This window comes from Diospyros lotus, chromosome 5 (genome assembly GCF_014633365.1).
Source record: "Diospyros lotus cultivar Yz01 chromosome 5, ASM1463336v1, whole genome shotgun sequence".
In the NCBI taxonomy this organism is placed as follows: domain Eukaryota; kingdom Viridiplantae; phylum Streptophyta; class Magnoliopsida; order Ericales; family Ebenaceae; genus Diospyros; species Diospyros lotus.
Window position 1 is genome coordinate 37157385 of NC_068342.1, and position 11611 is coordinate 37168995.

General features: G+C 35.7%; 1 protein-coding gene across 1 annotated transcript; it reads right to left on the bottom strand.

Moving 5' to 3' along the window:
* Positions 1–2175, bottom strand: LOC127801949 (UPF0496 protein At4g34320-like). Its single transcript, XM_052337497.1, has 2 exons — positions 1737–2175; positions 1–1381 (listed from the first exon to the last, which is right to left on the bottom strand). The coding sequence occupies exon 2, from the start codon at positions 1359–1361 to the stop codon at positions 240–242; it is 1122 nt and encodes a 373-aa protein (XP_052193457.1). The 5' UTR covers positions 1362–1381; positions 1737–2175; the 3' UTR covers positions 1–239.
* Positions 2176–11611: the final 9436 nt, after the last annotated feature.

Here is an 11611-nt window from a genome sequence, read left to right on the forward strand (position 1 = left end):
TAAAAAAGACAATGTCAATTGTTATTAAATGAAAGAATGAATCTATTGAAATGAACGAACATTGTCAAAGTAGGAAACTAACTGGAATGTTTCTTATGCATAGGCATTATGGCAGAAGAGAATGAATGCCTAGTCATCTGTTATTATTCGTAATTAATAACATGATCCCTCTACGGATTCAAGATACAAACTTAAATATGGAGTTTTGGGATCATACAGTGTGTAAATCAGATCAAGTTTCAATGACTGGGAGGTTTGATGATCCTCTGAAGAACCACAGTCCTCGCCCGGCGGATATCACGGCTGCACATATCAGCTTGCACCCCCAAATCCTCGACATTCTTCATGAACTCTCCAAGTTTCTTCTTTATCTCCTCTATTCCAACCTTCACAGCCTCTTCTCTGATGGCAAAATCAGCGTCGTTGAAGAGGGATTCGATCCCAACCTCCAACCGGTCAATGAGTACCCGAATGTTGTCCAAGTCCTTAATGGCAACATAGGTGCCAACCTGCATTGAGCTAATGACCTCCTTCTGTCCTTTCACAGCATTCTCATAGTTCTTCAAGAGAGAATCAATCCACTTGCCCGTTGATCCCAATGGGATGGAGGTTGCAGCAGCAAGAGCAGCCGCCACGGGTGGGGCTGCAATGGCAGCTGCCACCACCGAGCAGATCAGCACAGCAGCAAACGTGGCGGCAAAGATTATGCCAGAGACCTTCCTCCAAGCATGAATGTACTTGAGTTTCTTGTCAAGCTTCTTCTTTCGGGTTTGCAGCTTGTCGAGCATCAGTATCTGCTGCCTGTAAACTGATTGAAGGATTTGCATGAACTCATCAGTGAAAGGATCACCAGCAGCCTTGAAGTTCTTCAACTCCTTCAGAGTCCTCGCATATCTATTTCCTTCAATCCCATCTTCCTCCTCGAATTGCTGGACGGCTACGAGGATAAGCAATTGGCTATCTCGAGCTCGCTTGAGGCATTTCTCCAATGCAGTACAGAAATCCAGAGTCTGCAGGCTATTCTCAAAGTACTCCTCAACTAGCTCAAACAATTCTTGGTTCTTCCATATGTCTTTCTTGCATTCTAAGATCACTTTCACCACCTCCTGGTTCATCTCCAGAAGGCATTCGGTCACTTCCCTCAGAGAATCAAACGAGAGTGCCCGGACCTCAACCCCAACTGCGAGGGTGTTGATGACATGATTCGTTCGAGCTTGGAGGCTCGAATCGAATGTCCGCAAGTCCTCATCAAGCCTACAAGCAGTCTCATATGAATTGAGCTCAGTTGAGTAATGAAGATTGCTATTGAGGTTGATGGTTGCTGAAGTTTCAGGTGGTCTAGTGCTCATATGATTCCCCATAGTTTCCTATTCAATCAAATCTGCACAAATCAGGGAAAACAAACAAAACCAACTTCAATTCAGAAACCTCTAGTATATCCTCCACCAAATCGCTACAAAATCCCCTCTATAAATTAGCATTCAGCATATCAAACACATTTTCTACTGCGAACTAGACATCAATTCTATCAGCGAACCCAATTCCAATATAAAGAAATCTCGTCTCCAGCTAAAAAAAACATTGGGAAAAATAAGCAAACCAACCTCAATAGATCCACAAACAGATCACAATCACAAAATTCCAGGAAATTAATCACTACAAAATCGACAATAACCAGAAACAGAAAGATCCATAACAGGTGAACCCACAAATTAAAAAGAAAAGGGAGCATTTACCAGATAGCAGACAACAAAAGGCCAGGTACTAATTGCGAGAGGTAGGGTTCTGGATTGTGGGTTTGGCTTTCAGAAGGGGAAAGTGATGAAAGGGAAAGCGGATGGATATATGTATATAATGTGAGGGAGGAAGAAGCTTAGAGAGAATTAAAACCGTTAGGGACCAAGAAATAATCATGTGGCGGAGAGATGAGGATCAGAGGAAAATTGAGAATGGCTTGCACGCATGACATTAATGGAGATTGGAGGTGGAAAACGCGGGAAGCAATGACTTGCGGCTCTCTCTCTCTCTCTTCCTTTTATAATCCAGAGAGAGAGAGGGAGTTGCAATGCGGAAAGCAACGACTTTCCAGGTCGAGATGAGAACTGTGAAACTTGGGCCGAAAGACTGGGAGCCAGCCAACAACGGGGATGAGAGAGAGGAAGAAGACACAGGTCGTCGGGAAGACGTTGCAAAGGAAAGCTACCAAAAGCTCGACTCCTCAAAATGTCCAAACTACCCCTCCCTCTCTCTCTACCCATTTTTCACATAAATTTTTGTTTAGTAATTCTTTAATGTATCGTTCAGTTGATATCAGAGAATTCCCTCTCCTTTTTCGGGTCGGGTCAGATAATCAAATCTTAAATATGAAACCCACTTTTGAAATGTGGGTTTTATCCCGAGATCAGGCATATAAAGCTCACTACTATTCATGTTGGTAAGAGTACAATCACAAATTCACTTTCTTAACAATAATCATATCTTAAATTAGATATTTTTTAACAGTAATAACCCCTTATACTTTGTATATAACTAATTACATTTGTATTCAAATATAACTACGATAACTTAATTATAATTATCTCAAAAATTACTAATATCATCGTCAAATAATTAAATTAAAAATAATTATTTATAAATAATAATTTTAAGAAAATTAAGAATCGAATCAAGTTCGCATTAAATTTGACTTGATATTTATTTTGAATGTATTGTGAGTTGTATCTTTGAATAAAGTTTTATAGTTATGTTAATACAGTTGCACTCCTAATAGGAGTAAATCTAAAAATCTATGTTGGAGGATAAAATTTTAAAAAATTAATGTAATAAAATTATTGTATAACTAAGAAGTTATTACAATAAATTTTTATTAAACTTGTGCTCGACGAGATTTTGAAATAAAAAATTTATCTATAACAAAATCTACATCTATTGTGAGAGTAAATTTTCTTTAAACGTTAAGTATTATACAATCAGTAAGAAAGTTATTATTTATTTTATTACGAAGTGGTTAAATTCAGTTCATTTTACTGTTGTTAGATTTATCTCTAAATGCTGAATTGAATGTGGAAATTTTTATTTGAACTTATTTGAAATTAGTGATGGGATTTGAGCGGATTTAATCTCAAGTTTATAATTTTTTACTTATAAATAAATTTTGACGTAAAAAATTTTGAGGTGGGTTTGTTGGGCTTAGTTGTTATTAAATTTTTTTACACTAAAAATTTAAATTTAATAATAAGTTAAAATACATAACAACTCATTATTAGATTTGTCCCTTGATCCTAATATATATTTATAATTATCCAATTTTAAAATGAAAACTTGCTATCAAAGCAAGTAAATATAAATTTTACCCTTAGGCTTCTAAAAAATTAATTAACATAAATTAATTACTTGTAATTTATATTTCATTAATTATACTCTATTAAATATTTTATATGCAGTTGATTAATTTTGAAATATAATTTGTGTGCCCATAAAAATAATTCACAACCCGCGTGATAATTGAATAATGGAAAGAAAAGATAATGGCAGAGTTGTTATTTATGAGAAAAAAAAGGGGTGTTTGTTGAGAACTGAAAACGCGGAACAAAAAGCAGGGGGAAGGGCGAATCTCGAGAGATCACGACCGCGTGGTCCGAAACACCCTTGGCTTTCGCTTTCTGAATTACGAGGCTGCTTCCAGAACCGCCTTGGCAACGACACGTCGCGCGTCGTACTACGTGGCAGACGACTAGTGGCTGCCGCCTCTGAGCTATTTAAAAAGGTTTCCACGCCACGTCAGTTGACTCCTCAAGTGATTTGTAACGGTCGTTAAGTGTTCTCGGCAAGCCACTCCCCAAGTTCATTTACTCGGTGCCGACGCGTGTCCTGAAAGTCGGACTGACCGAACCGCTATAGCCGACCAGCCCGACCCGTGTGTGGTATTGAGTCACTGAAACGGCCCACTTTTGCTTAAAAGGCAATTCATCCATCATAAAATGTATGGGAAATTCTATATGCAATGAATCCTTTTGTTCTTTATGCCTATATTTTGAAAAAAAATTATTTTTATTTTTATTTATAGTCACCCATCATCGCACCTTATGTGCTGGCACCCATCATTGTTGGCGGCCCAAGCTCCCATTGGCCATCGCATTCTCGTCGACGATCTAAGCTCCCAACGGTAGTCGTGACAAACACAATCGTCATCAGTTCCCACTTTTCACCTATCATCACACCTACTTTCCTCTCTCTCTTTGAGATCGCTCCTACTGAACCCACTTCCCTCGTCTCTATCCCCCTCTCTCTCTCAAAACATTCATCGCGATCACCACCATCGCACTCGAAAGGTTCAGTGGGAGCGATGCCAATGAGGAAGAGAGAGAGGGAAAAGTGGGTTTGGTATAAGCAACGCCGATGAAGAAAATATAATGGGTGGGATGATAGGTAGAAGTTGATGGCAATCACCGATGATGATGAATGATGATGGTCGATGATAAGCAATGCAAATGGACGATTGTGTACAAGGGTATTTTTTAAAAATAATTATAAAATCATAGAAGATAGTTGTGATGAGCAAAACAATTGGTTGCAAATATAATTTCCCCAAATGTAATCCCCTAGACTGCACGGAAATGAGCAACGTTTTTATATCAAACAGAAATAGAGAAATAATATTTTTTTAAAATATAAAAAATAAAAATATAGGATAAAATCATAAAAAAATATAGGAATTTTTTTATAAATATAATATTTATTATAAAAATAATTTTCCAACATAAAAAAATATAAATTCCTTCTATAATGTATTAAAACAAACATAAACACAAAATCCATCATCTATTCAAATAAACATAAATTATCACAATACAACACAATTAAATTATCAAAATGAAAGGAAAAGTATTAGTTTATGAATAAAAATTAGTGAATTAGAGTTGAGCAATCGACCACAACATTGAGCACGAAGTTTTGAATCAATTCGTGTTGGAGTGAAATAGCAGTATTGAGCATGAAAACCTCGATTCATATTACCGATGTGACATCGAACAATCAGTGGTGAAAGGAAACTGAGCAATCGAAGTTGGAAATGAGACATTGTGAGCAATCAAATTTTTGAATCGATAGCAACATCAAGCATTGGACAACTAGTCAACAAGGGGAATGACGGTAAATGGGCAGTCATAAAGTTGAATTGATTGGTAAGGGAAATTGAGGGGAATCACTAGTACGATGGTACAGACATAAATAAAAATTTTATCGTGTATCAAATACAAGCAGCAGAATATAATATACACGTCATATATAGCTTGGGTATTTAAGCAACACGCATATTCATAAAAAGAATACATAAATAAATGCATACATACTATCCGATATAAGATTGGGGTACAGAAACAATTTATATATTGAGACTATGTCCATCTCACGCTATGGTGATCCTAATATGTCCATATCTAATATGCAGTAAGATACCGTTCCGATCATAACTTCTTGTGCTAGACACAACATATTTGCATATCATTGATGCCCATGTTTCAAAAATTTACGCATAATAATTACACCTAAAATATTTCTAGAAGTAAAATATTTTTAAAAGAAGATGATGATGATGATGAAGCAGGAGCGTGTGTGAGAGAGCTAGAGAATAAAACAGAGGCTTAGTTTTTGCTCCCCCCTCAATTTTTTTTATTCTTCTCCCAAAATCAAATCTCATTTAAAATTCGTCACCTCCTTTAATAATACAGTGCAATAATACACTACACTATGCACTATTGGTAATGGGCTAAGAGTTAAATTTTGATCAATCACTTCTAAAGACATTTTGGGCACACAATATTAATGCCAAATATAACACTGTATGGTGTGTGACTTTCTAAGTTTACTACCTGCTAGCAATCAAATAATACCAAAATCCTTTTCGATATTTGTCAACCCTTTGACCTATTATCGGAACTGCTCCAAATCCCAATGATGTTCCAAGAGTTATTAAATAGTGCCCAATAATAGTTCAAGACAGTATAAATGCCAATGAAATCTCACTTCAGGTAAACTTATTACAGTTGACGATTACCGCGTACTATAATTATTTCATCACCTGACATCCCAGTTAAGCGCAAGTTATTTATATTTAAATGTAATGAAGTGTTGGTTTTAATTCTAGCATTCGGCGGGTTCAACTTCAAATTCAACCCAAGAAATTTTACAAATAAATCATAAACCTTAAATCCTCATAACTCGGAATATAAATTATAATAGTGTGGGAATATCACTGTTATTTTTAAAATATCATGATTACAAATTACTAATTTTTTATTTTATTAAGCGCCTTTGTTGTTGGGTCCTTAAAACTCATGATTATTTTGGAGCTCACTGTGAAGGTTCTGCGTTGTCTGGATTTAAGGAAATAAAGTTGCAACTCTACTAATAGTTACAACTTTTGGCATGATAGTCGGTCATAAGTACTTGATCATGAGTTTAGCTCACCTTTTAATATTTGGTATTTAATATATTAATTAAATTTTGTTTACAATACAAGTGTAAATAAATTAAAATTACTTGTTTTGCCAAAAAAAAAATTCAAGATTCAAAACAAATTATTTTATGTTATATATTAGCATTATACTTTGATTTTAGTGGAAATGGCAAAAAGTAACCACTATTCAAATATAAAATTCGTTTTTAACCCATTTTTTAAAAAAAAAAACGTTTCTGTACTTTCAAACAAACTAATTACATAATATAGCCACTTTGTCAGATTTAACCATTAGTTTATTTAAAAAATTAGAAAGAAATAAAAAATAAACACAATAATAGTCAAATACTAAAATACCCCTCACCCCCTCATTACTCATATCACCCACCCACTTCATCTCTCTCACTAAGCAACCGCCCGCCGCCGCCATGACAGCCACTCGCTGTCGCCGCTGTAACAATCACTTGACCGCCGACATCGATCTCATCTTGGCTAAACAAGGTTAGAGTTTCTCTGTTGATTTTAATGAACAAGATGCTAGAAATGGTCGCCGACGATAAAGCTTCGTCGGCGACCATGGAGATCGACCGGGCTTCATCGCAAACGAAGACCCACGGTTGGGCTTCGTTCAGGACGAAGCCCGCTGGGTAGAAGCCCGACGGGCTTCATCTTTGCAACGAAGCCCTCTGCATCTCGACGAAGCTTGATCGAGCTTCGTCTGCAAATGAAGCTCGATCGAGCTTCGTCTGCAGACGAAGCCCGAAGGGACTTCAATACAGGAAGCCCGATCGAGCTTCGTTTGCAGACGAAGCTCGATCAGGCTTCGTTGCAGACAAAGCTCGATCAGGCTTCTTGCAACGAAGCCTGATGGGCAGCGACCAAGCCCACAGCCCAATCGAGCTCCCTCGACCGTTGGGCCCCAGCCCGATTATCGCTGTCCAACGAAGCTTGATTAGGTTTGGGTTGCGATGATCGGGCTGTGACAATTGGGCTTCTTCTTCTTTTACTTGTGCTTTTACATGGTCACTGGCTAGGACAATTGTTGTTTTTTTTCCTTACAGATGGCTGAACAACAAACTATAAAATTTACTTATGTTCATACTCATTGGATATTACCTCTCAGAATGCGAGTTACTACTCATTGTGGGATCAAACACCTTGAGGCGATGCGTCGTGCTCTTGACCGATACAAGTTATTGGATAGAGTCCTATAGGGCCCATTAGGACATTTCTTGAAGATGCCTTTGTCTCTCCATTTGACTGCACCACAATTAATATATCATGTTCTACTTAGGGATGTGACATTTCCAGGTGCCCACCACGATAAGATGTGGTTCGAGATTGGCGGCACACCATACAGGTACGGGAGGTAGGAGTTCATACTTATTAGTGAACTCCGATTTGGGGCTATTGATAGGGAAAGCCTTGAACCGAAACCTGTTGAGCCAGAGAGTTTACGTGCTCGACTATTTCCACAACATAAGAATGGGGTGACTGGAGACGACCTTGAATTACTTATTAGTACCAGAGAGGACATGGTTTCAGAGGATGCCCTGAAACTGATTTACATTGCTGTGGTCGACATGTTTTTGTTGGGCCAGGATGAGCGCGGGCATGTGGATGATTTCTTGTGGACTATGGCCGAGGATTTACAAGCATTTGAGATGTTCCATTGGGGCACGTATGTCTACAGTAAGAGTCAACATTACATCTGGTTGGCCACGAAAGAAAGAAAATTAACTGGTAAAGGTGGGAAGAAAATCAACCTTTATGGTTTTGTATGGGCGTTTCAGGTACTCTCTCCTTATTGTATATGATTTGTCTATAATAACTAAATGTTTGTTTTGTTTTTTAATTTTAATTTTAATTTTAATTTTTTTTACTCTCTACAGTGGTGGTTGATCAAAACGTTCCCATAGATTCAGAATAAATGGGCCGTCAGACTGTCTAATGCAGACATTCCAAGATGCAAAAAATGATTATCCAAAAAAAGACCGCAGATAAAAAATTACGACGACTGTCTTATGAAGGAAGTAAGTGTGCAACTTATCTCTAAATTTTGTTTATTTTTAAATCATATCTATCTAAATAATACAATTTTACATGCACGAGGATCGAGTCCGACTCTTGAGCCCACTGATGATGAGCGGGAAATGAATTTTTGGAGATCTTTTAACCCTCAACACTTGGTTGGGGTCGATGTCTATAAATTTGGGGGCGGAGGGGTGATTAGTGGTTAATTTTATAAAAATTTTGTTATAATTATATCCTTCTTTTGATCTTAAAAATAGTTTAAATTAGATATTAATATATATTTTATGGTTATATGCAAGTTTAAATTGAAAAATGAATGAAATGAAATTTTAAAGTAAAATTTAATAATAATAATAATAATATATAAAATTATATATAATACATATACATCATTATATGCATTCATGTAATATATATAATATAATATAATATATATATGTGCCATGTGTAATACATATATATAATATATAATTTATTAATAATATTAAATTATTTTTATTTTTTTTAGGCATGAAGAATTAAAGCCCATGAAGACTTAAAGTCCATGAAGAATTCAAGTCCATGAAGAAATCAAACCCATGGAGAAATCAAGCCCATGAAGAATTCAAGTCCATGAAGAAATCAAGCACATGAAAAATTAAAGTCCATGAAGAATTTAAGCCCATGAAGAATTAAGGCCCAATTTGAGCAACCCATGGAAGATATTATTTGGAGAAGGCCCAAGGATTATTTTTAATCCTAATGAAAATTAAAAACCAATTTATAGAAATCTATTTTTATTTTTTATGTGAGAGCTTTATTAGGTATGTTTTTTAGCTAAAATCCATTTAACTATTAGGTGGATATTATAGCTAAAATCTATTTAACTTTATGAATGCTTTATTAGGTATGTATTTTAGCTAAAATCCATTTAATATTAGGTGTGTATTATAGCTAAAATCCATTTAACTTTAAGTGTGTGAGTGCCCATTAGATATAATTATGTCTAGTTGAATAATTGAAATTGTGTGGTTTGTATTGCATCTTGTGGCCTATAAATAGATCACTTGATTGCATTTGTAAGTGTGATTATTATTCTTGAATAAAAGTTTAGTTGTTTCCTTATAATTCTCTCTTTGAGAATTGTTTTTGTTCTTTCTCATTTTCTTTAGTACTTTCTCTTATAATCTTACTTTTTTTCTTTCTTCTTTTAAATTCTTATGTCATTTATTATTACTTTATTATTCACCGCCTAAATGGCCGGTTAATTTGTGCCTTTAAATTTCTGCAATTTTAATTCTTGTCATTTAATTATTCACCTCCTAAATGGACGGTTAGTTTATGCCTTTAAATTTCTGCAATTTTAATTCTTGTTATTTAATTATCCACCGCCTAAATGGCCGGTTAGTTTATGCCTTTAAAATTTCTTGTCATTTAAATTCTGTTATTTAAATTACGTCGTTTAAATTCATGTCAATTAACTTTTAAATGGAAATGAGTAGCTAAATCTAATCTTGGGTTAAGGCAAGGACAGTGTCCAACGCCAATGATTCCCAAAGAAAGTTGCGCTTTAAATGAGTAACATTAATTTAAATTTCAGTATGAGTGTATCTTAATTATTGAGAAATCACTAGGTTTGGATTGGAGCGTAAGCCTAACTTAGAGCTTTCATGCCATGTATGAGAGTTACTAGAACTGGAAACGCTATCATACCCAAATCCGGATGATTAATTTAGTTGTTTTGTGTATTAATTGCAATTGAATTTATGGTGGTTGCTTAAATTAGAATCCCGCATATCATGTATGGGGATTGCTTAACCTAGAACTATCATCATCTCTAATTGCATTTAATAACAAACCCTCATATCTGAAATTAAATTAATGTTGCTAATCTTTTATGCTAAAATTTGGGAATCAACGGGTTGGCACTGAAATTGTCTTAACTCAAGTACTATCCAATTTTATATTCTCACTTAAAGTATTTATTTCAATTACTGCCTTAATTTATTTCCTAGTATCTGTTGTTTAAAAAACCATAAAAACCTTGTTGCCAATTTATCCAAATGCGTGTGTGCTTGTGTGACATTCTTTTTTTATTTTGCCATAAATAAATCTCTCAGTGGACGACCTGGACTCATTCAGAAAATATAAATTTAAATTTGGACTACAACTGCACTCGTACACTGACGAGTATAAACCTCTCACCTAAACAAAGAAAAAAATATAAAATTTTTATTGTGTTTTGTTTTGTGTTTTAATTGCAGGGTGGGAGTGCAGCCAAGGGGGTGAAGAGGAGGAAGAGAATGATGGGGATGAGGACGAGGGCGGGGATGAGGATGAGGCGAGTAGGATACATTTAGATGAGGAGGGAAATGAAGAGAATGGGGAGGGGAAGGCAAGATTCCCTGATAGTTCGTACCACGGACAATACGAGGTAGGGGTATGATTTTTATTTAGTAATGGTTTTAATTTATATTTTTTGTAATTGTTTATATATTTTTTATAGGAGGGAAATGAGGAGAAGGATAAGGAGAAGGCAAGATTCCCTGATAGTTCGCACCACGGACAATACGAGGTAAGGGTATGATTTTTATTTAATAATGGTTTTAATTTATATTTTTTATAATTGTTTATATATTTTTTATAGGAGGGAAAAGGGGAGAAGGATAAGGAGGAGGCAAGATCTGATAATTCGCACCACGGACAATACGAGGTAGGGGTATGATTTTTATTATAATAATGATTTTATATTTTTTGTAATTATTTATATATTTTTTGTTTGCCTTTTGTAGATCACCAAGATGCTGAAACAAACTCTAGATATGTTGCGGAGAATAGATGGGGAAATGAGTCAGGTGAGGACACAATTGTTGAGACTAGAGAGGGCGCAAGAATCACTAGAGAGGGGGCAAGCAGCACTAAAGAGGGGGCAGGCAGCACTATGTGCTCATCTACGCATCCCGCATATTTTCCCAGATCATAGCGATAATGCTCATGAGCAGTCCCAGGGTGGTGATCAAGTAGATCTTGATCATCACGATGAGGAGCAGGCATCTACATCTAGAGTAAGTTCCAAATTTACTTTTATACGTTTTACTTCATTCTAAAATACTATTTTGTAACAGTTAGGTTTTGTTCAGC

Excerpts from the sequence above, each read along its gene's own strand:
- LOC127801949 (XM_052337497.1), bottom strand. The coding sequence starts at position 1,361 with ATGGGGAATCATATGAGCACTAGACCACCTGAAACTTCAGCAACCATC.